Here is a 26413-nt window from a genome sequence, read left to right as displayed (position 1 = left end):
TTACCGTTTTACCCCTATTTACTAAAGTTAACCTACTCTTTTACAGTCTGTCTCAGTCAAAACACACAGACTCAGATTCCTCTCCTTCGTATTCTCACCCCCACCCCCACCAAAGCTTTTGAAACGCTCCTCCTCCAAACGCTCTTTGCAACTCTCACTCTCTCATTTATACGTTAAAAATATATTTAAAAATAATACATCAAAACATATAAATTCCATTATTAAAATATCTGAAAATTAATATAAAAAGTAAACTAATAAAAACAAATTTTAAAAATGGAATGGGGGGGTGGGGGTTAGAATTGGGGAGGTACAGGGAGTAACCCCCTCACTTTAATTCTTAGGTAAAAGATACTCAGTCCAATTAAAATTGAAAATAATTGCTCATTTCACCCAATTCGTATAACCCACTAAGGAGACCCGGCCCATATACTACAACTTACTGTTTGGAATTTGGTATGGCCAGAATGCGTTATTCATATATATATATATATATATATATATATATATATATATATATATATATATATATATATATATATATATATATATATATGGGATGTGCTATTTTAGAAGTTTTTTAGTTGGTACATTTTAGTAAAGTATAAAAACAACTTTAAATCCAAGAGTATTTTAATAATTTTAAAATTTAATTTAAAATAAAAAAAAATAAAAGGTAGTTATTAAAAATCCTGATAGGTCTACGATAAATTATAAGCTTTTATTATATATTTTTTAAAAGGTAGTTGTTTTTTAAAATAAAAATAAAATAAAAAGTACTTGTTTTTTTAACCCAAACCATTATATTTTTTAAAAAGTAGTTGTTTTTTAAAATAAAAAAATAAAATAAAAGTTAGCTATTTTTTAAAATTAAAAATAAAATAAAAACTAATAACTTCTCTCATACTAATCAGGATTTTTAATAACTACTTTTTATTTTTTATTTTAAATTAAATTTTAAAATTATTAAAATACCCTTAGATTTAAAATTTGTTTTCTTTTTTAATAGGAACATTTTTGTAACCTAAAATCTGATATACTTTGTTAAAATGTATCAATTAAAAAACTCCATAAATTAGCAAACCTATATATATATATATATATATATATATATATATATATATATAATAACATAATTAAAAAAGGAAGAAAGTGGAATAGTTAAAAGTCAACTAGTCGTGAGGTGTATATAAAATTTGCTTTGTCGTTTGTTTTTTAACTGGAATGACTAGAAAAGACAAAAAGACTTGTAGATTGATTTATGAATTAAATATAATAATATAATAACATGAAGTATTATGATGAAACTGATAATAATATGAAATAATTAAACATAGATGTAGATCGAAGAATGGTATGAGTATATTCAAATGGTTACCAGATTAGCAAGAAGATCGCATAATCTGTGGTGGGACCAAAATCGTTTCCTCTATTAATTTCCAATTTTATCTCATATGCTCCCAGTTTCCTCTGTTTAATTCCTTGCTACACTTTCTATTTTTTACAAAGAAAAGTTAGAACCAATAATACTTTAGATTCAATTATTCATTTAATTTCCACATAGCTACGCATATTATTTTAACCAGGTTTGATCTTTACACATAATTTTATTCCAAGTAAAAAGTCAAAAGAATTAAAGATAATATATATAAGAACTAAACAAGTATATTCTTATAAGTATAGGAATTAAAAACAAAGCGTCTTAGCCATAGAATAGAATGAAGTAAGTAATTCAAGATTTTTTTTTTTTTAGATTGTGTAAATATGAATTGGAGTGTAGAACCGTCATTTTCGAAACAATATATCAATGGATGAATGTCGAAGCAAGATATATAGATATATATAACTTGACCCACAAAAAAGATATATGCAACTAAACAGAATTAAATTAAAATAAATTTAAGAAAGAAAATAATAGCAACTTGTCGCGGCTACAATTAGAAGAATTTTATATAGAAAGTAACCAAACACAAAACGACAGAAGAACAAATTTAAAATTCGTGTCTGCTATTTAGAATCAATCAAACCAGAACCTTTTTCACAAGCTCAGAAAATACAAGAAAGAGGTCTATATGATAAGTCAAAGCCTCTCAAAAACCCGTCTTGAAGAGGGGAAAAAAACTAGCAAAGATCAGAAAATGCTATTCTGGTGTAGGGTAACGTAGCCGATTAATCAACTACGCAAAAAGCAACAGAAGAAAAAACCTAGGCACCGTGTGCTTCTGTTCAAGATTCCCACAACTCAGAGCTGAACAAACCCATGTACACTATATGCAAACTACTCCGCAGGCCCTTCATATATAACTCCTGAATCCACTTCATGGATGGAAAAAGGAAAAATAAAGCACTGCGATTAAAATCATTATTCACTAAACTTATTCTTGTGTCATGAACATCATAAACATATAAATTCCTTGAACAGTTAGGCTCCATCAACTTGCTTCAAAGCCTTTCGTAACCTTCCCAGGAGATCCTTTGCTGCCATGTAGTTTTCCTTCATCTGCACGAAAGAAAAAATACCATGTTGGTCTTGGTGTAGCTACGAGAGACTATTATGTAGTCTGAAATGGTGATTAACTAAACAACACTTGCATTGCATGAGTATTGTTCACGAGTACTAAAAAATAAATTTTTTACCTGAGCAATAATAGTTACGTCAATATTGTTATTTCCGAAGGGCAAAAGGCTGCTACTCTGGACAATGAAATGAAGCTTTTCTAATTCGCTGAGTATCACTGCCGCACGCCCACTGTGTTTATCGCTTTGAGTTCTGATGAGTACGTCTTTCCCAGAAACTCTTACTTCGATTTCAGGGAGTGAATTGGCGCAGTGGCTGTCAGAATTTTCACCGTCAGCAAAGAGAATAGATCTTTTCACCAGGACTGAAGAACCGGTTGTGATCTTCGCTGTTTTCTCCTCTAGATTTTGCACGCGCTCTCGTAGTTGTTTCACATACTTGATAGCATCTCCCAACACGGAAGCCTTGTCCATCTGTGCATGCAACCAACCACATAACTTAGTTCAGCATTTATTCATGGTTAACTTAAGTTAATTCTTCAACCGTGTGTGCTCTTCATATACATAAATTGTAACTGTGATTTGATCAGACAGGATCTAGCATAAGAGTTGAATTAACGTAGTATGCCAGGTGGTCTGATAAAGTTTGTTCACTGAACCTAAGGTTTGTAATGGCATAGCCCTGATGAGGATGTAACCTAAGTGACCAAAACTTTTGAGGCTAGATAAAAAAGAATATTATTGTAAAGCTGAGAGTACCTTCTTGAGGCCAGGGAGGACGGCAGAAAGAGCGATGAACCTCTGGCTGAGCTTTTCCCTTCGTTTTCTTTCAGCTATTACGTGCTCTTGGGCTTGGATTGGGTTCCTAGTGGTTAAGCCAACCTGGTTGGTTCGATTATCAGAACTGAAGAAAGTTTTGTCCTGATATGAACCTTGAGAAACGAAGTCTGTAAAGTCCATGTTCTCACTGGACGGGTTTTCGCTTTTAGGCTTTAGATGGAAGTTGTGGCCAAAAGAAATGAGTTGGGAGGAAGGAGAAGCGGAAACATTGTGGGAAATTGAGTCACCGGCACAAGTTTTGAAGGTATTGAATGTGTTCTTGAGCCTCTTGGTTGGTCTTGGAGGGGTAAATGACCGATCAGGACTTTGAGCTGGGAAACAATTTAGAATGGTTTCAGAGTTTAGCTGATAAGATGAATTGCTCTCTGGGGATCCGGAGAAAGACTCGAAGTCAAAATCATTGAGAGGGCATGCAAAAGAATCCATCTGGTACTGATCAAGAAAGGTTGGATACTCCATTTCCTGTCAAAATTCAAACTAAGATTACTTTCTCTGCTTATGTGTGCTAAGAAGCTTGTGAATTATGATGAGTTCCTATGCATTCTTACAAGTTCAGGCAAGTAATTGGTGGAGGCGATTTCCATCATCTTGAGTTTCCTTCGTTTATAGAGGCCTGAAAGAGAGTGAACAAGACATCAAGTAATTATATTTCAGAAGATAATTAAAGGATGAAGACATGAACTTTGGCAGTAGAGTTAAATGAAAATGATGAGGAGAAGTAATAAATGAAATATGAAAATATGGTACCTTGAATGGAAGATTAGAAAAGGGGAGAATGAAGAGAAGAGATGAGTAAAAGGATGTTGTTGGAAAGGTTTTATAAAGGGGGAGCGCACACGCTTCATACTCGGGTCAAAAGGAGCACGTGTGAAAATGTATCCCATGTTCTTTGGTGGTCAGTTGGTGACTTTTGAATGCGGCTGATCCCTGTCTTCACTCACATTTACATTTGGTCAAACTATGGGTTCTTCTTTCTTTCCATCATATGTATTTTCCTCATCTTCCTCTCTTTTCCAAACATTTTCAGCAGATTTTCCTCTCATATCATCTGAAAACTGTGCTATTCTACCACCAATTCATTCTAATAAATATCTTCATTTAAAGTTTCACATTTTCTTTTCACGCGCATTATTCATACAAAAGTAAAAATATCTTTTGATTTAACTTAGAGAATTTAGAACTAGGATAGGAAATTTTAACAAGAGAACGGGAGAATGATATTTTGTGAACACTTTTTGATAATGAGACACATGTTATTATTTTATTGATTTATTTAAATTTATATTTAAAAAATATTTAAAACAGACTAATCACAAGTTTTGTCAAAAAATTATTAAAAAAATGTTGTTAAAAGAAGTTTTTTATTTTAATAATAAACGAGTTTGTGTTGCAAACACAAATCTTATATATTTATCTTATCTTTTTAAACCACACTAAGTTAGTATGTTTGAAATAATTGGAATGATAGAATGGTTAAATTAAAAAACATTAAATTTAAGAAAAAACCAAGGATTTTTCCTATTCTAATTATTTAATTTACTCTGTTCGGGTAACAAAGGCTAATTTATTATCTTAAAATGATTAAAGTCATTAAATATTTTTTATTACAGTAAGTGTATTTATTTTATAAATAGTAGCATATATAGGGTGTGGATACGCGTACCAACCCTTTGTTCCTTCCCACTCCCATCAAACTGGAAAGAAAACGCAGACAATTTCCCTCTCAAATAAAATATAATCATAAGAAAATGTCTTTCCTCATTTTTTTTTATTATTGTTTGAACACCCACTATCACTTTTCTTAATTTTATGATTATTCATTAGCATCACACTTTTTTTTTCTTTTTTTTTTTGTCTTTTCTCAATGATTCATTCTAAGCTTACACGTTTGTTTTTCGTATATCACTTTCAAACCAGAATTCGATGATCGCTCGCGTAAGCCTACTGACGAATGAATCTCAACTTTGCTTTCAATCATCTCATAATTATCAAATATTATAATATACCTAAGTGGATCAAAATTTCAAAAATGTTAAGCTAAACTTCAAGTTTTCTCTTTTTAATGACGATGAAATTTATCATAACTTAAACAAGTATAAATACATATTTCTCGTCATTTATATATTATTGGAAGTCTCCTATCCATTAAAGATTAAATTTAAAATCCATAATATCTTTTATTCTTTTAAAATCCTGAGTTAAACTTTAAAGTCTATTTTCTAATATCTTTTATTCTTTTCGTAAATCTTAACTTTGATTTGGTTTTGATGAAAATTATTATATATAGTAAACTTGTTGGTACAGTATTTAATAATGTCAAATCCAGTTTCATTTCTAGAAAAATTGAATGATGAGAGTGAAATTTTTTCCAAATCACCCAATACAACTCTCAACACACGCAAACGATCACCAATTTTGATTATTAGTCAGTGATAAAAATATTGATAGCTAACACAATTATTTATTTTTATTTTATTAAATATTTTTACCAAGAAATTATAACTGTTTTAAATCATAATGAAGAATATCCTTTTTACCAAAATGTTAATTGAAATTTAATTTAAATTATAAAAATTTAAATAAATTTAAAAAATACAAAGTTATAATGATTAAAAATATGTAATTCTCTTTTATTAATATTTGATTCAATAACTAATCATGTTCTCTTATTTTTATTTTACATCTTTTGACTGATTTTATTAAATAATTTCGGTTTAGTTTTTAATACCTTTTCGGTTTTTTGCTAATATAAATTAAACACTTAATCGAAAAGCTTTGTTTTTTGTAACTAGAAGTAAATTTTAATTATGATATTTAACATATTTTAAAGAATTTTGGGATAGTAATATTCACAACATTAATTATATTTTTTTAATTAGTAATTAAATTGATATAACAAGCTCAATGATATCAAACAAGTTAACTTATGATATACATAGTTAAAGATAAAACATATTTTTTAAAATAGTTTGAAAAAATATACATAGTTATCATTTTATTTTTCTTAGTAATACTCTCTAACAAATTATATGTGTTTAGGATGGAACTTTCATTATTTGGAACTAAACATAATTCTCAAACCTTTTTAATGGTTTATTTTTATGACACTTGTTGACATAAAGTTTATAATTAAATTCACGTTATACTTTATTTTTGAATTCATATCTAGAAAAGATTAGAAAGAACATCTCTCATATAAATAAATTGCTTCAACCCAACTGTATCACAGACTGGAGAAATTAGCTGTTGAATTATATATCTATTTAAGATTCTGTGGAAAAATTAGTCCATACATAACATACAGTTTCAAACATCGTGCAACTATGACTCCATATTTAGTCTCCGTTTGTCTGTACTTAACTGCTAATCTTTATCAGATCTTGATTCAATTAGAGAATTAATACATGAAAATAGAAAAGAAATGAACACATGAATACAACATAAGATATTCATGCTATAGCAATCCAGTGAATCTACTATAGCAATATTCAATCCATGCTTTGCTGTGATGACATGGTATATGAAAAATGTCTAATAGCACTTTTAGTTCCTAACATAAGATAACTTTGGTTTTGGTAACTTCAATTTAAGAAGTTTTTTAATATGTTAATTTATTAAATTTCATTTTTGCACAATAGAAAGAAATAGATAAAACAGATATTTTTATTAATTTTTACACTTCGAGATTTACGTCTATTTAAAGAAAACCAAATAATAAATTTAGTTATAACTAATAACTGATAATACAGCTATAATATAATCAAAATTGAAAACAAACTGATACAATTAAAATTGAAAAATTAATATAAGATATTTATTTATTATTTAATAGCATCTTGCAAACTTTGATTTTCAATCATACTAATGAAATTTTGTAAATGTGGGTATAAAAATGGTCAAACATTGAAGATTGTGGTCAATTTTGAAACTAAAATTAAATTAATTTGAAAGGAAAATGAAAATAAAACATTGGTCAAAATGAGAAAAATAAGAGATTTAGACAGTACTAGACTGATTAATACTCGATTGTTTTCCATTAATTAAAGAAATTAGTATGAGTGAAATACTATGAATAGAGAGGAAATGATTTTCATGACCTGATTTGGCTGAATTAATTCGAAAAGTTAATTTAAATTATTTACACATTGTAAAAATTCCTTCTTTTAGTTGTTTAGTGTTTATCAAGGAAACAAAATATAATAATAACTATTGCATTGGGTTACTTCAATACTTCATTATTCAATATCTTCCTTTATTCCTCAACCATCTAAATTCCTTTAAATAATCTATTTTATATTAAATTGGAAATCCATTGTACCTTCAAATGTATAAAAAAAATTATCCATTTTACCTCAATATCTTTCTATCTATGTATATTTGGACAATTTTTTATTCTGGATATTCCGTTTCAGAAAATTTCATTCTGAAAATATTGTTCCGGAATTTATAGTTTGGAAGTCACTTTTATAAGGGTAAAATGGTCATTTTATCAAGTTGACGGGGGTGCAGGAATTAATTACTAAGAACATTTAAAGGACATTTGTGATTATTTAAAAGGTTTGATTTGGGCTGTTTTCTACGCCAGATTTGACAAGCAGTCTGAATTTCATTCATTTGGGCCACATTTTATGTCTTTCTTTCGTTACAGCATGTGTATGAAAAGGTGTTAAGAATTTTGTGACCTAAAAGTTCAATTATGTATTTTATAATCAATAAAAACAACACTTATTTTTAAACATAATTATACACTTCCTTTTATAATCTTAATTTATTGCGGTCTCAATTTACTAAAGCGTCTTAATAAAATGCCTAATCATGTCATACATACAAACGGAAATGAATGTTAGAATTTAAGTCCATCACGTAACTGAAAATGTTTAAATAACGATGTTATCAAATATAACCAGTGTTTAAATAATTCAAGTTTATGTATATTCCTAGAGTAGAAAATCAATGTATAAAGTTACTAATTTAAATTAACCAGATAATTTAACTGTGAGAATTTAAGTATGAGTCTATTTTTTTTTTTTTTGTATTTTTTTCCATCTCATTCTTTTATTATATTGTCTATTATACATACACTTTTTTTTTTGTCTCTAGAAAAACGTCATAATATTCTCAGTAATTGACAACATGAAAATCTAAAACGTAGCTTGGACCTTGCCACGTTGAAGTTGAAATCTATGTTAACTCTTGTGTTTTTTTGTGGTTGTTCGGCCATATAAGGAAAAAGACAACATGGATTCATGAAGGTTTGTTTGTAGAAACTTATTTGGCGACCACGGAATTAAATTTATCTACTTGATATATCTTAAATATCAATCACTAATATATGAATAATCTTAGCTTTGCTGTTAAAATTTTAATTAGAACAGTGAGAACCGCCAATTACAAAAACAACTGAAACCCAATAGATGGTTAATAATTGAGAATTCTAGTTGCTTTTGCTTGTAAAGATTTCTTTCTTACAGATTTTGTCCCATTAAATTTAATTTTCCCAGATAGTTAGGCACGTCTCAATTTAATTATATTTTCAATAATGCAGATTTTTCAATAGAAAGAAAATGTGTCATTCCAGCAAACACGACATCAGCTAGATGCAGATTAATGAAAAAATCAAATTATAATATAAACTTTATTTTGGAGTCGAGATTTAAAATTCACTTTTTTAATAAGATATCATAGTTATAATTAAGCTTAAAATCTAGTACGCTAACTCCAAATTGTAATATATATTTGAAATGTAAATTTTCTTTTAGGGTTGAAGTAGATTTAAACCCATTTTTTTTATAAGTAATTCAACATAGGATAATGATATTTAAATAATATTTTTTTGATAACATTTGAATATTGATTACGTGTCAATATGTGATTGGTCAAAAATTATTCTACAATCAATAATAATAATCATAAACATAATTGTAAAGTAATTTTTGATCAATCACATATCGATAATCAATGTTCAAATATTATAAAAAAAAAAGTGTTATCTAAATATCATTATCCTTCCGCATAATAGTATTAAAAGATTTCACTGTATTGCGTTTTTGTTAATGAAGGGTGAATTCTATCACTGTTCTCCATTACTCATGAATTAGGAGAAATGTGAAAGAAGTGGGAGAAAGCTTTACGAAAGAAGGTAGATTATAGAACTGGTAGAATGTATTACCTTACTTAAGGTAGGTTTAAACTTAGCAGCACGGAAATGAAAAAGAAAATGTAAAATTAGTTGGTGGCTACAACATAAATGGAAAACCAGAAAAAATCATGGAATTTCACGTAACTGGAGAGTTGCCAACGTTATCTCCACATGGCAGAGTGTGGTTGGTTGTTGGGATATTCTAATCAATCTTGTCCAAGTTGACCACTCCATCTTCAAATCAGCTTCTCTCTTCTCACGACTCATATAAACCACACCCACAGAGATACAACACACAAACATTTGTATAACAATATAGGAGATGCTGTCATATGTTATTGTATGTTACAAGTTACAACCTCGCTGGTAATTAATGAACAACGCCAAATCTCATACCTTTACTTCTCTTTCCTCCTTCTGAGCAATCCTTGTCCTTGTTGTTGATGGAGCTGTCTCTGTGGCTCACTCCTTCGCCTTCGAGTTCAACTTCATCTCTTCCTGCAGCACTTGCTCACTGCTCCAAGCTCTGTGAATTTCAGCCCAGGAAGAAGAAGAACAACGTCTGTTTCGACGCGCCTAAGCTTTCGGTGCGTTGTGTCAAGGCTTCGGCGGAGAGAAGCGGCGATGCAATCGATGATGGAAAGGCTCGAACTGGGTTCACTACACCTGCCATGGAGGTCACCACATTCAACCGCAGCACTTTCAACGATGCCGACTTTCCCGTTTGGGAAAAGATTGGTGCTGTCGTCAGACTCAGTTATGGCATCGGTGAGTTTAGCTCAGTTATGACGACATCACGCTAAACTTTTCAAATCTAATCAGTACCAAACTTCTGAACTTTTCTGCTACCCTTTTACTTTCTTTGAACTGAAGCAGAGAGTTGCTTTGTTGTGTAGCACATGAAGTAAAAGTGTTGGAAGATTCTCTTCAAATCAATCGAATTAATGAATTTTCCATTCGGGAAAAAGGAAATTAGATTTTATTTGTGAGTGGAACTTTACTTTTTCTAGCATGGGTTGATTGTGATGAGTTCCTTGTTGCAGGGATTTATGGTGCCATGGCTGTTGCGGGGAGTTTTATCTGTTCGATTACAGGAATTGACTCTCTGGGGGGTTTCCATCTATCGTTAGATGCCATTTTGGAAGGGTTTGGATATGCAGCTCCTCCAATTATGGCCCTTTTGTTTATACTCGATGTAAGTTTGTTCACACGAATTAAGCCTTTGTGAAACTAAACTTTCCTCATTTTGAAAGCTCAAAGTAACGAGTTGACATGTTAACTAATAGGATGAAGTTGTGAAGCTATCACCCCATGCCCGTGCCATCAGAGATGTTGAGGATGAAGAACTGTGGAGTTTTTTCTATGGGATGTCCCCTTGGCAGGTAATTTGATGAAACTTGCTTGCTTTGGCACTGTGAATTGTTTGGAATCTAGTTCTATGACGAAGAAGGATCTAATTGAATGTTCCATGCAGTTTATACTGATGGTTGCTGCGAGTTCAGTTGGAGAGGAGCTCTTCTACAGGGCTGCTGTTCAGGTTTGTTTAGGAGCTTCTGCCTCTGGTTTTGATTAATCTTTGCATAAGCTTAAAATTGGGAATAATGAAATGTCTTTTGTGTTTAATGTACCTATGATGAATAATTCAATTATGAATAAATGCATGCAGACGAATTAGATCTGGTACTGCCTAAGATGGAGGACTGTTCAAGTGTAGCTGGATTCTATATTTGAACTTGAACTCTATAGTATAATGCCCGGTAAACAGTTTACAAAGTATATAAGAAAAACAAAGTTTACAAACATTAAGTCTTAAAGTTTTAGGTTGGACAACTCATCTTAGAGATAGTCAAAATAAAATTAAAATCACTAAATTCATTTTGTCTGCTTCATACTAGAGCTTTATGGTAAAAATAAAAGAAAAAAATTGCAGGCTTTATAGTCATTGTTTTCTGCATAGGACACTATATATGTGCGTCTAATAAGTTATGATTGCAATTCTACAGGGGGCATTGGCTGATATATTCTTAAGAGGCAGTAATCTTGTAACAGATGCTCAAGGAATGGCATCATTGGTATGTGTACCATATCTTAACTTGTCTTGGTGCAATGATAAATTTGGTTCCTTGACAACCCATTATTCAGTTTCCTTTTATGTTCAAAGCTAAAAGTTTGATTCAAAAGGCTAACTTATGATTTTTGTATGGTAAAATGTAGACTGGTGTGCTGCCTCCATTTGTTCCATTTGCTCAGGCATTTGCAGCAGTTCTTACAGCTGTCCTTACTGGATCTCTCTATTACATGGCTGCCTCTCCTAAAGGTCACTTTTTTTGATTTCCCTTTTTAAACTTTCCCTATTATGTTTTCAGTCTGATTAACGATGGCCTCTCCTAATGATGGTTCTCCTTTTTTCTTTCTCTTTCAGATCCTACGTATGTTGTTGCACCTGTTACACAGTCTCGCTCTGGTCGTCAAGATTTGAAAAAGCTGTTTGAAGGTTCAGTTCTTTTCTCCTTTAGCAGACTTTTAGAATCAATTCACATCTTCCTTATTTTTAATCATTCTAAACGTGTGAATTACAGTTCTGTCAACAGATTTATATTGTTGTTTCCATGAAAACAATTTTTCATCTTTTCTAAGCGAAGATTTGATCAAGAAAATGCCTATGAGCAACATCATTTATCATTTTCTAGCTGTGATATCTTGATCTGAATCATTCTAATTTTGGTTTGCAGCCTGGTATGAGAAACGGCAAATGAAAAAAATCTATTCTCCACTTCTGGAAGGATTACTAGCCCTGTACCTAGGTCTGGAGTGGATCCAGGTAATCTTTAACTTGAAATTTTATTTATTTCACAATTATTTTGGGTTTAAGAGTTAAAAAAACTAATTTTTATTTATTTATTTTCTGGTTGGAATGCAACGTGACAGACTGATAACATTCTTGCTCCGATTATCACACATGGCATATACTCCACTGTGATATTGGGACATGGGCTTTGGAAGATACATGACCACCGGCGTAGACTACGTCAGAGAATCCAACAGTTAAAATTAGAAGAAAAAAACACCAACTAGATTTTGAAATATTATCACTGTTTTTGGTTAAAAAGAAGTGTATATTATAAAGAGAATATATGTATACTCATTTTAGTTTTTGTCTCGTACATACAGAATAATAAGGTTTTGTTTACAGAATTTTCTAAATAAGAGTTGTGACCTTTTTTGCCCCATAATAAAAATGTTGGTTCTTTTTGTCAGCGATACGAGGTTTATAACATGGATAATTGCTAAACGTATTCCCTATAATCGTTAAACACATTCTCTTTTAATTACCTAAATACCCTTAAAACGCAACCGCTAAACAGAACGTAAAAAGCAATAATAATAAAGGAAGAGGTCTATTTTACAAGAAAAATAAAGGTAAGGATGAAAACAAATGGAAAAGTATTTGGAGAATTTGAAAGGGGGATGGCTGTCAATCACGAGCATATGTTTTTTAATGCCAAAAGCTAAGTTTTTTTTTTAACGAAATTACTCGTAAGTAAAAACAATTAATGAATCACTGATTGAATATTATATTAATGATTAAACCGAATCAATATATAAATAAAATCTGGCATAGACTTTATTGAAAGAATTAGTTTGGTTGTTGGTAAAATTTTAGCAATTGAAGGGTATGGAGAGATTGAGTTGGAGAATTGACGAGATGTTGCGATAAATGAAATTTGCATATCGGGGAGAGAAATGATGAGAAGAGAGACTCAAGAGCGATGCCTAAAGAGAACGCAGCACAACCATAGAGAAACACTGCATGGATGCAGCACGTTTTTTATTAGGGAAATTGGTAAACTCGTATTACTATTAAGGGCTTTCGTCAATTAAATACTTTAGTTATAAGTATTTAATTATATTTATCATATTTAATTATATGTATCCAATTAACCGAACGAATGAGTTATCAAGTTCATGATTTTTTTTTAATTATTACTACCACTATTCAAATAAAATATGATTCATAATGCTATTGTATTTTCTTTAACCTACAAACTATGTTTATCAATGATATTTTGACAATATATTAACATAATCTACATATCATTTTATAATTGGTCTAAAATTATTCAAATCGATAATTATAATCATAAACATCAACATAAACTAAACTAATGACACGTAAATAGTATCAAAATGTTGTAAAAAAATATTGTCAAAATATCATCTCATCAATAATAGATATATTATACGTTAAATGACTCCGGTGTATCCATGGGTAAAAATACTAGATAATAACAATTTTAAGACAACTTTTTTCTAGAATCTGCCGCAACTACACACTTTTATATTTCAGATTATATAATTTAAAATATAACTTTTTGTATTCTGTATTGTATATTTTGAAAAATAAAATTAAAAAAAAAACATTCTAAATTATATATACCAAATTATAAAAAATATACTTTTTAAATTATGCATTCTATAATATAAGATGAAAAATGACTTCTTCCATTCCGGCCGGAATACAAAAATTTGAGTACATGCTAAAATTATGGACGTGCAGGAAGTTGTCCGTTTTCAATCTAAGGTATAATATCGGTCCTAGATCCAGTTTTGATTGAACGAACTAGTCTGGTCCAAATCTTAAAATACTGCTCATAATGTAAATTATTTATCATAAATTTAAAGTATAATGTAAATGTTAACAAGCTATTATGAGTTTTAATTATAGTATTTATATGTTTATAAATATATGAAATAAATATATTTTTTTAAATGTAATCTCGAGACTAAAATACAAAAGTAATTTACTTGCATGTATTTGATGTTTAAAGAAAACGCTAGGCAAGACAAAGCATTTGTGTAGAACCTTGTTGGTATTTGCTGTCATTTGTGTAAAAAAGGTGGCCGGAGAAGTGTATGAGGGGATGAAGAAGTGAGTAACCTCTTGACAGCCCATGGAGCAGCAGTATAATTTTTCTCAATCTTCCAGTTGAGAGATGATTCTGGCAAAGACCCGATATCCTTGGGACATATCCGTGAAAAGGCAGTACTCGTTCGCAGCATGGTAAGTAGCCATTAGGCCTGGACATAACGTTAAATACAATAAGGTACTTTAATTACTTCCAAATTCAATATGCATCAAATTATTCTTAGGCATCTCATACCGTAGCCAGATGTTTGGACATCAAAACCTTCTTCCTGTTACACAAAGAGGGAGCTTAAGTATCCAATGTATGTAATACAAACGCTTTATATGAACCAATGAGAGTATTTCTCTTTCACCTGTAGTTCCCGAATGAGAGGCAAACTCCCAGTAATCGAGTAAGGCTTTACGTACCCAACTACTTCTTCAGTTGCTTTGCATAAAACATGGAAACCTTTAGAATTAAGATCACAAGCAACTCCAGACAGTGCCTCGTTAAAAGTTAAAGTAAGGCTGTAAAGAAGAGGAAGGAATTCTAATCAGTAACAGATAATCTTTAAGTTCGAAGAAAACGACCCAATCAAGAGATCGAACAAGATACAAGTGATTAAAGATTCTAAAGTAAAATGGCTGACTATTTGGAGTTGAACGCTAAACCAGAATTTGCTAGGTCAGGGAGGATAGACAGGTCTCACCTTCCTCTTATGTTTTCATCGGGTAGGACATATTTTGAAACTGGACCTCTACTTTCTAGCTTCTGAATATTCTTATTAATGTCGTCCACGTATTCTTGCAGCTTCTTCATTACATCCTTTACACTGACCAAGGCATTACGTATTGGATATGATATTTATTTACATAAAATAAGTAAAACTGAAAACTGTCATCCTATAAATATATAATTTGTAATTACAAGAAGCTAGTAAAACCAATAAAGAACAAAAATTGAACCCGTATAATTTCCTTACAACCAAAAATTTGACCGTACTGTACGATGTAGCTTACTTGTAGAATGGAGTCAATCTGCAACAAACAAACGAGAGATATCTGTAATGCAATCCCATTCTTAATAAATGCACAGGGTAATTCCAAGGAGGAGAATTAACCTGACATCTCCTGAAATAGTACATTCCCCTGGAATTTGATTGATTCCACCTCCTGGATCTGCAGTAAGGATGTAATAATTATGAAATGTGTAGATTTTGTTCTTCATAAAAACAAAAGGCAGACAACTTACAGCTCCATTGGGTTGGTTTCATGGTTGATGGAGTTGCAAACCCGTAAACCTGTTCCTGAGGATGAGGTGGGAAGTCTCGGTAAAATCGGGACTGGATTTCCTTTAGAGCATCCATGCCTAGCTCCAATGCATTAATAGCCTACAAGTAGCCAAATGGAAAATAAGTTTTCAACTGTGATACTTATAACAAATATGCCCAATTTTCAGGCAGCAGGAATATGACACAAGAAAAATACATATATAGTATTGGCATTTCCTTTATATCTGAAGGAGTGATACCCAGCAATTGTAACATGATACACACACAATCAAACACAGGATGCAGCCGAAAGTATTTTCTGCTCCTTAATTAATTTTGTCAATAATTAGGTAGGACGTGAAAGCAAAGGTTTATACTGTAATAAAACAGAAATATTTAACTTTTTACTCAAAAGCAGAAAATAGGCAGTATCTACCAAATATCGTTGGGCTAGAGTGCCAGAGTAGTAATCCTCTTCCAGTGGTCCCACATTTTTGTTATGCCATGTATAAAGTACTATAGCTAAATTTTTACCTCACTACTTTACCATATTTTTGCTTATTTTGTGCTCAAATAAGCATACCCTAAATATCGACAAATGAAACCACAGTACAGCCCTCATCAAACCTCAGTTATAACTCTTCCAGATGCCCACTACCTAACCCTTTAAATCCAAACCAATCACGCCATAAACTAGCCCGGAGGTTCTGACACCTTAAAAACCAACCAATACTTTTGACCCCAGGATGCAGTTCGTATAGCCCAAACAAGTTACATGTCTTAAGACTAGTCTAGATGGTGAATACATGGCTACCCATAACACTCAAACAATCAAAAGTCTACTTAACATGACCTGGTGGTGAATAAAAGATAGAATTAAAATTTAAAATCCCCAGTGATTTGTTTCATTGCTTTCCCAGCATTCTAAATTTTAATAATGTTAAGAATTTGCACATAAGCTAAACTAAAATTCTTTCCTTAACAAACAATGTAAGCATATTAATACTCTAATGCATAATAAATAGACATGAGGTAATAGAATGCATTATTATTTGTTGGCTTCTATCACTGCATAGCACTGGTAAAGGTCCTCTAATCTGTTGAATTACAGACTTACATTAAAATATATATTGCTACAAGACCAAGACAGCTACTGCAACATATCTGAAGCAAGTTTGGCCTTACAATGGGCAGATGACAAAATTTAATATTAAAATAAACGTAAAAACATATTTGTATTGTGCAGTTACTCCCATAGTTTTCAGCTCCAAGGGACAGATCATGGATACTTCAAGTTAATCAAGTGAAAACTATTACTAAGCATAAATGTGAAGCTGAAATTAATTTGAGCTGTAGCATTTCTGCACAACCGAATCACTATCTAATAAGTCTAAGTATCAAACAATTCCCAAATATTTTACTAGCTTCAAGTTTGCTATGATTGCTCACTTTTGACATGCCTTTATAGAGGAAAACACTTATTATATTTCATATTTGCTTACCTTCTGAACTAAAGCAGAGCATTTTGTTTTTTACGGATTCCAGTGGTAAATGGCCATGTTCACAAGGCATTCTTTTAATTTCAAATGTTTAAAGATTTTTCATTGTAAAACAATTTTGGGGCAGGGGTTCAGAGGAACATACTTCATCCGTTCCCCAAAAAACGGGCATGGACGCAATCATAAACAAAAGCAGAGTTCAAGAAGCAATTATGATTGGATCAGTCACATTGTGCTAGCCTCTTGGATAATCAGCACAGAGAACTTTGTCAATACTATGTGAAGACTTTATCAGACAGAAAATATAATTGCTCAGAAAATAAGAACATGATTGTAGGCAATAATGTAAGAGCATACTTTATGAGCTAATCCACTGTGAAAGAGCTTCCCCGTGACCTGAAGTTTCCAAGGTATCATACCACCAGTCCCTACACATGGTTGTTTATCTGCCGTGTCAATCCAGTACCTGAGCAGAAACTGCACAGAATTAAAACTAGCAGAAATATTAAAAGTGGAAGTGAAATCGCTAATAACGTTTTTTAAAGAGATCAATTCAGAGTTACTTACGAATTTCTTTAATTTTAATTTAGACACGCATTAACGAGATAACAAAGACTTACAGAGGGCCATTCTTCAGCTTATTGAGAAGACCGTCTTTGACAAGCGCATCCACACCAATACCAGTAATTGAAGAATTCTCTTCGTTGGCTATAAAAACAGCAACAACAGTTGATTTCAAATTCGGCTTGGTCTGCCCGAGCTTTTTCATGAGTTCCGCGACAAGTGCCACGTGACCCAGACAATCAGTAGTTCCACGACCCCGAAGCTTATCCCCATCAATGCTCAGTGAAAACGGATCAAAATCCTGCATCAAATCGAAATGGTTACGAGTGTAATGGTGATGATGTGAGATGGTAAATGGCACAAAATAAGAAAGAATGAATGGATACCCAATCGTTGGGATTGGCTGTGACGACGTCCATGTGGCAACCGACGAAGGAGAGGATTTTGCCGGGAACGGTGCCGGGGTACTCGACGATGAGGTTCCCCCGTCCGGGAGTGTAGGTGACGTGGTTGAGGAGCAAGGGACCGCCGCCGGTGGTGGTGCTGAAGGGCAATAGAACGTCCAACACGTGTTTCACGACTCTGTCCTCTTCGGGAACGAGCTCCGGTGGGTTGTTCTGCACGTGCTTTGATTCCCCAATCAGCTTGGAGAGAAGAGGCACGAATGAGTCCCTCTCCAGATCCCCTAATGTTGCTAACAACTCCGCCATGGAATTTCCAAAACCTTTCTCTTCTCTTCTTCCTCTTTCAGTTTTCCTCTTCTTCTTACACTCTTATTCCATTCCTAATTGTTTGTTACGTTACGTTATTCTGCTCCTCGTTCGGTTTCGGTGCACACTTCGTTCTTGGACTCCGGTGGCCCACCTTGAATTCATGACCCAGAGCAGCATATAATGGGCCAATACAATGAATATCCATTCCAGCCCATCTAGTAATCAGGTTTCAAATTCGGAAGATAAAGTAATAAACAAAAAGCTCTATCTGAACTATTTAGACTTTTTAAATATTATGGGATTCAATTTTATTATAATACATCTTTTGTCAAAAACCAGGTATATTCGTTATTCCTTTCATTTCACAAATATATATATACATATATATATATATATATATATATATATATATATATATATATATATATATATATATATATATATTTTATGAAATTCGAATTATCAATCAATTGTAAACTATTTTATGTTATACAAATTCAATCAAAAGCGTCTTACATTATTTTAAAGTTTATATATTTTGAAATAATTGTTTACTAATAAGATTTTTTTAACTTAAAGTGAAATACCATTATTAAACTGGATTAATGTCTGAAGGGTATTCAGATATTAGCACCTGGTATTTTATTTCATGCGAACCTCAAAAAAAAAATGTTGTAGGAAACAATATGTGACTATATTTCTAAATATTAGGGTGCATAGGAATTTTAAAATTTTTTTAAATACTTTATTTTTATTTATTTAGAATTTAAAACCCGTGCTTTGAAAACAAATTTCAAAACTTAACAAGTTTTTAGATGAAAAAATAACTACTCACTAACACAAAGTTATTTTATGAAACGGTTTTTCAAAATAACAAATTGGGAATGATGACTTTGATACTGGTTGTGATAAAACTCATTTTATTTTATGATATTATAACTTTATTTAAAAATAATTTAACATGAAATTATAAGAGTCTTTTAAAATTAAGAATGATAAAACAAATTAGTTTATTATGTGAAATGGAACACAAAGTTATTTTATCGGTTTTATAACCGTTTTAAGAAAAGGTTAAAAATACATTAAGGTTGGGTAAGTAAATATAAATAATAGGTAGAATATAATGAAGATGATAGGTAGAAAGAGAGGTTGGGCAGAAGCAATAAATAAATAAAAAAATAAATAAAGTATGTGAATTGAAAATTGAAAAAGACCAAGCGGGCATTGTCATATTCTGAGTGAGAAGAGAAATGTGAATGTATGCAAAGTATATGTTTACGTCTATTTCTGTGCGGGAAGTGTCACTGTTAAGAACAGTCAATTGTTTAGAAAAAAAAAAAAAGAAAAAAAAAAAGGAGAGTGACAGGGTTCCATGCAGATATGCAGGCAAGGTAAGCATAAGGAAAGGGCAATGATTATCGATCTGTGATGACTGACTGGGTATACGAGCCCAGACTCTGACCACGACTAAACCTCCACCTAATATAATAACCATAATCATTAATTTAACATTAATAGATTTACTAAGATGTGCATGCATGCAGAGTAGCTTTATAAAAAAATATAGTTTTTTTTATATGTCAGGTTTAAATTCCTAAAAAAGTAACCTGGGTGGGTTAATATTCTTTTGGACAGGACAGACACTGAAAGCATGGTTTATGAGATGTGAAGATGTTTGAGAATGGTGGTAATAAAGCAGAGGGTAGAAGAGAAGAGAAGAGAAGAGAAGAGAAGAGAAAAGGGGGACCAATAATTAAGGTGGGAAATGAAGGTTGAAGAGTGATGTAGACAGAGTCCATAAATATATGTGCTCCTCTTAGCTGGCTGTCCTGCGCTCCTATGGTTTTCGCGGGGACCGCGACAGGGTAACGTTAATTATATACAATCTGTCCTATTCTCAAATACATCTCCATTTTTACAAAACCACACATCTATTTCTTTTATAATAAAAATACAGTATCTACATCTTACATATCTATGATGAGATACTATTGAAGAGCACCCATCCTTTATTGTACACAACATTTGTTTTTTATATGAATTGATACCTGTGTATAAATGTGGATTTAACATTGAAGCGTTTTATAAATGGAGTTTAAATAATTAAAGGAGATTCTGTGTAGGGTATCGTCATCATTTTATTATACTTCTATTATATCAATACCAGTTTTAGTATATCTTATCTCATACACCTTTATTCAAATATAATGCTAAATATTAATTCTTTTTATTTTGGGAAAATTTTATCATAAAACAACAAAGGAATTACTTTTTTATAGGTTAAATATGTTTTTAGTCTGGACCATTTTAGTTTTAGTCTCTCTTTCAAACTAAGGTACAATTTAGTCTTTCAACTTTAGAAAACTCTGATTTTAGTAATTTTTACCAATTTTTTTTAACTTTACTTGCTATTTCAAGCACGTTTCATTATAGTATTTAGATTGTTAACTGTTCGACACATTTTTGGTTAACTAAGAAACGCGTTTGAAACAGCAAATAAAGTTAAACAAATTTGGTAAAAAAGATTAAAACAAGAGTTTTCTAAAATTGTGAACTAAATTGTACTTTAGTTTGAAAAAGAAACTAAAACCAAAATCGCTCCAAAAATACAGAGACTAAAAACATATTTAACCCCTCTTTTATTTATAAACTAGAATTTCCCTTTCATATGTGTAGTTTTAAGTCTACTGTATATTCTTAAAATCAAATAAAATGATGAAATATTTTATTTAATTCGAAAGACATATTTATCCTTGTTGTTGTAACAAGTCAAAATAAAACTCAAATTACTATTTTTTTCTCTGACATTTGTATAATTAAGTGGCATAAATTACCAGTTTAAATTTAGATAATTTAATTAAGTGACAAATAATTACCACTTATAATCAATATTGGTAGATGATTACATACAACCAGTGATTTTAAATTTTAATTAATCTAAAAATATAATTTATTTTTCATAGTATTAATATTTAAAGTTTAAACTCGCCTCAAATTTACATTATGTATTTGAAATGAATAAAATTAACATTAATTAGTAGTCACATGATGAATCAGTGTAGAAGAAAATAACTCAGTAAACATTACGTAAGAAATGTCGAAGCTTCAAATTAATTAATTTTATAATGTAGTTTTTACATCTTTTAACAGTTGCTAATAGATGAAAATATAGTTAAGTGTAACTTGATTTCATTTAAAAAGTTTACACTCACCTTATATTAAAAACGATAATACATTAATAATTTTTTAACAATAAATTATATGTTTATTAAACGGACTAATATTGTAATATTGTAAGAGTGTTGTAAAATATATTATATGTTTATATATTAAAAGTCAATTTATTTCCATCTTCTCCAATAAACAAAATCACATCAAAGACGAGTATTTAATTATACCTGTTTGGAAATAATCATTAACTGAAGAAGTCAAGACATAAATGTGAATGTGAAGGTCAAAATCACACGCAACCCATCTATATTCGCCGGCAGCACCTGATCCTACAAACCTAATGTGATGCTTAAAGTCTAATCTATCGAAAGTTGGAGGCTTCAAACTGATTAAGAAATCATGTTCTTTATGAATACAATCTGACTTATGTATATATATATACACAGAGAGTGGAGTATCTGATGTTATGAGCTGAAATTAGTGCAGATTTGCGGAAGAATTGAGGTGGGAGTGGCTTTCTGGGCCATGAGTTTGTATTATAATTGTAATAAAACGACATCATCAACGAAACAAAGGTCATATGATTACTCACGTAAAAGTGATTCGAGTTTTGGATATTTGGGTTGGAGTTAGGACCACACGCAGGGAGAAGACATTCATATTGAAGTATGCAACAAAACTAGAAAGCTATATAAATGTACGATTTCTGCTCAAGCCTTCCTCAACAAAGATTGCACGCCAATGCTGCTGCTTAATAACTAGCAAGAACACATGCACATGTACCACGGGGTCCCCTGCATAGTTGTAGCCCACTGACTCACATTTATTGTCCCCATTTTAAGTTTGTTTTAGGAAAATGTTTGGTGGACATGCATTGGGCTGTCTACATCCTAATCGAGAAACAAATACAAAAGAGAGAGAAATCATACTTCTGTCAACTCATAACATATGCTACTCCTTATTTATTGAACTAAATATATTACCCAATTTTAAAATTTTCATAGTTGTAAGATTTCACATTACTATTTCCTCTCGAATGGATTTTGGTGTGGAAAGTTTGTCTTTTTATCCTGATTCTGAGATGTAAATGTCTTTTTTATGCTATTCTCTCCTTGAAATTATGTCTCTAAAGCATCTGTTGTTGTCTTTTTACTGGGGGACAACTAAGGAAAGAGGATGGGCAATTTATCTGAGAATGAGGCGCAATCTATTGTTAACACGCTATCAGAATTTACATTCAACTTCTGTAAAACTTCACACTAGCAGTGAAAAGTACAGGAGTGGAATCAAGGCTGTTCATAATGTTAATCAATACCTAAATATGTAACCTTTTTTAAAATATGAAATTAACTTCTTTTTCTTTATATACTAATTTTTTGGGCAAATATTTAAGCTTTAGAAACAGACCAACAGCCACCCATTTGCCTAATACTACAGTTCTGCTGTACTACTGTTACATTACTTTAATCTCTCTTCTGAGTTGCTTGGTATCTCGCAGTGATGACACTCTATAACATGGAACTAACTGATAAACACCATTTCGTTGAAAATGAAGCTTCTCTCAAAGGGTTGAGTAGCTGTAGTTTCCCAAGCCTCCTTCGCTCACACATACCATTATGTAATTCACGGAAAATCGGTTGGTCAAAACCCTCATATTGTGGAGTTGAAATCCTATTTTGAGCTTGATTGAGGTGAATGAAAAAAAAAAATGTTATCAATACAGAAAGTCATGTAAAATGCGATTTTTATAGTAATTCAACTTATTTTATCATGCATAACAGTTATATATATTATAGCTATTTGCAATTTATAATCTGATATTTTGGATTTCAGAAGCTACCAAATAGCTGCAAATCTATGGAGTAGAGCATTTGTAGCTGCTGTTAAAGAGGATGTTAGACATTACAATTAGGATCACAAGCAAGTTATACGCATCTGTTGTCTTAACGGACGGAGCAGAATCTACACAACCTACATTTCTGCAGCTTTTTCTCCCTTTCAAGTTTGAACACATGTTTATATATCTTCTTTCGATTTTTTACCTCCAAGAACAAGTTGGGATTTCATCCTTTTGGATTCTAATTTATGATAAAACTTTTAAAATAAGATATATTGAAGTAATTATAAATGAATTAATTTGTTTTATTCGTATATAGAGCAGTGCTGTGATGTAGAAGTCTTTTAAATGATCTGCAGTGGGAAATAATTAATAAATGTTGAAATAATCTGAATCTTACATCATTTATGACAAGAAAGAAAAAAAAATTAGGTGGATGATACTTGAAACTAACTCTAGCAATGTAAAGATAACTTAATCCAAAAACTATTAATTAATTATAATTGTAGATCATATAAATATTTTCCCACCTAACTTTTTTTTCCCTGTAATTCATATATTCATGATTTTCATTTCAAGAAATTACGAATTTTGTTTATATATATAGAGATCTCGTTTTAATTATTTTAAAATGTAATATTATAATAGATTTCGTTCATATTAATATATTTTTATGTTTTCTCAAACTGAAAACTGAATACATTTTATTTCATTTATTTTTACTTATTTCAGTTTTCTGACTTTAACTTACAAAATGTATGAATGTAAAATAAATAAATAAAAAAACTCTGAAAAAAATATAGTATGTTATTCAGCTCTCCTTTATTATTTTACTATATTTTAATCTGTTTGGCTTTTATTGTTTCAATGATCCCATATCCCGTTGATCCTTTCAATGACAATGATGACAATCGAAAAAAACAAGGATAGTAAAGAATAACTATACTCTTATTGGCTTTAGATCAGTAAAATAACCAGTTAAAGTTGCTTATAATAAATACCCTGTCCAATTTTTTCATGAAATAAATATTAAAAATAATTAATTATATAATATAAACAGTAGCACTAAATTTATATTTTTAAATTACTTTTAACATTCATATGGTATACATTATTTCTTAAAAAGTAATCTTGAATCCTTTTACTCTTCCCTATTCATACATTGAAAATAAAAGGGACACTTGTTTTAAAAAGATACATATTAAAATCTTTTAAATTACCCTTTTATATAATAAATTAATTAATGTATAGTAGAATTCTATTTTTCATCAACAAGAGCAGGGTTTTTTAAAGTACTCATCCCAAAATCAAATCTAAAAATATAAAATATTGATGTGAGATTAAGAAAACTATTTATTTATACAATTAATAAAGGTACGGTTTCTTTTTAATATATATATATATATATATTCGATTTTATCTTTTTGGTATTTTTTTAAATTTAAATAATTATTTATAAAAATTAAAAAAACAAATTATTTATAATAAAATTATAAAAATAATTTGACAATATTTTTTATTTTAATATCTATTATAAAAATAATTTGATTATTATATTAAACATCATGGAAAGTATAATATGAAATTTAGGATTTTCTTTAATAATTAAGAAATATAATTAATATACAAACTTGAGTGTAATTTTTTCTATGATTATTATTTAATTTTATATAAATATAAAAAAATGGGCTAAATTTTTTAATAAATCTCTATAATAATAATAATAATAAAAAAAGAATAGGAATGTAAACAATAAAAATAAATTCTAACAAAATAAATGAAATAAAAATAGCCAAAATCAGATTGCATTCTCCTGTTAAAAGATTTCGAATTCAAATGTAATATATACAGAGAAAAAGCATTTGTAAAACGGAGTCGTTATATAACTACTAAGATGGAATTGGGGTGGAATAATATTAAATTATACTATCAATAATATAGCCTATAAATTATCTCTTATAAGATGTTTATTATTGTATAAAATGATTATAATGTTTTTTACAACTTTTTTTATATAAAAATATAAATCGTACAATAATTAAAGTATTAAATGTAATTATTATTATTTTTTATATAGAAATACTTAAAAGATAAAATTTTGAAGTACATATATTCAAAATAATGCTATCCATTTTCCTTGATATTTATAAAGAATTAAATACAAAGGCAAACGGTGTCTTACAAGTATTTAATATTTTCTTACTTAATAGGTAGAAGGATTAGAAAAAAAAAAGTTTACAATTCATATGAATAGTATACTGAGATATTTCACAAATAAAAAAGATGACCTATCTTTATTTTAAAATGAAATAAATTTTAAACTTTACTTAACTACAAATTTATTAACTGGTAAACAATAGACCAGCTAATTAACTCATTTTAAATAATTTCAAACTTAATATTTAATAATAATAAAGCGTGTGCACATTAATCAGTGGTTTCTTGAGAGATTTCTAAGAAATAATTTGAAATTAAAAATGTACTTATAAAAAAGGAAAAAAGTTAAGGAATGACTTACTGAGTGGATGAAATAGAGGGATAAAGAAAAAAAATACTTAATTATATTTTAAGTTTGATATAAGTTTATATATATAATTTAGTTTCTTTTGTTTTTGAGTACTTAAACTTTTTATGTTTTTTATTTGAGACTTTGTTGCTATTTTTTTGATTAATTTGATCATATGACAATTATCTTGTTTTGCTTATTTATATATATATATATATATATATATATATATATATATATATATATATTTGTTAAAAAATTTAAGATTTTGTGATTAATATAAAATAATATCGTATTAAGATAAGAAGAGGAGTTTTATTAGACTGTCATGTTTTCTTACTTTATTGTTGTCGTTATTAAACACACTTTAAATGAACTTAATAAATCTTATTTTATTTTATATTAATTACAAATTCATTGTTTTAACACTTGAAGGCAAATAAATAATAA

General features: G+C 30.2%; 3 protein-coding genes across 4 annotated transcripts; 1 reads left to right on the top strand and 2 right to left on the bottom strand.

Moving 5' to 3' along the window:
* Window positions 1-1959: 1959 nt before the first annotated feature.
* Window positions 1960-4129, bottom strand: LOC106777328 (transcription factor bHLH18). Of its 2 annotated transcripts, XM_014664903.2 has the most exons (5): window positions 4105-4129; window positions 3906-3970; window positions 3277-3819; window positions 2638-2991; window positions 1960-2500 (listed from the first exon to the last, which is right to left on the bottom strand). In XM_014664903.2, exons 2-5 carry the CDS (start codon window positions 3942-3944, stop codon window positions 2423-2425), a joined length of 1014 nt encoding a protein of 337 aa, XP_014520389.1. In that variant the 5' UTR covers window positions 3945-3970; window positions 4105-4129; the 3' UTR covers window positions 1960-2422. The 2 variants fall into 2 exon arrangements, with proteins under 2 accessions (XP_014520389.1, XP_022631367.1); XM_022775646.1 differs by lacking the exon at window positions 4105-4129 and having other exon boundaries at window positions 3906-4068.
* Window positions 4130-9782: 5653 nt separating this feature from the next.
* LOC106778101 lies at window positions 9783-12757 on the top strand. The gene is made up of 9 exons (XM_014666015.2): window positions 9783-10264; window positions 10540-10691; window positions 10783-10878; window positions 10971-11033; window positions 11500-11568; window positions 11711-11813; window positions 11919-11990; window positions 12229-12317; window positions 12425-12757. The coding sequence occupies exons 1-9, from the start codon at window positions 9940-9942 to the stop codon at window positions 12569-12571; spliced, it is 1116 nt and encodes a 371-aa protein (XP_014521501.1). The 5' UTR covers window positions 9783-9939; the 3' UTR covers window positions 12572-12757.
* Window positions 12758-14201: 1444 nt separating this feature from the next.
* Window positions 14202-18544, bottom strand: LOC106776959 (acetylornithine deacetylase). The gene is made up of 10 exons (XM_014664443.2): window positions 18123-18544; window positions 17793-18037; window positions 17530-17638; window positions 15655-15793; window positions 15524-15581; window positions 15423-15440; window positions 15113-15235; window positions 14777-14930; window positions 14659-14692; window positions 14202-14575 (listed from the first exon to the last, which is right to left on the bottom strand). Exons 1-10 carry the CDS (start codon window positions 18444-18446, stop codon window positions 14472-14474), a joined length of 1308 nt encoding a protein of 435 aa, XP_014519929.1. The 5' UTR covers window positions 18447-18544; the 3' UTR covers window positions 14202-14471.
* Window positions 18545-26413: the final 7869 nt, after the last annotated feature.

The sequence above is a fragment of the Vigna radiata genome, chromosome 11 (genome assembly GCF_000741045.1).
Source record: "Vigna radiata var. radiata cultivar VC1973A chromosome 11, Vradiata_ver6, whole genome shotgun sequence".
In the NCBI taxonomy this organism is placed as follows: Eukaryota; Viridiplantae; Streptophyta; class Magnoliopsida; order Fabales; family Fabaceae; genus Vigna; species Vigna radiata.
This window is presented reverse-complemented; position numbering and strand designations above follow the sequence as displayed.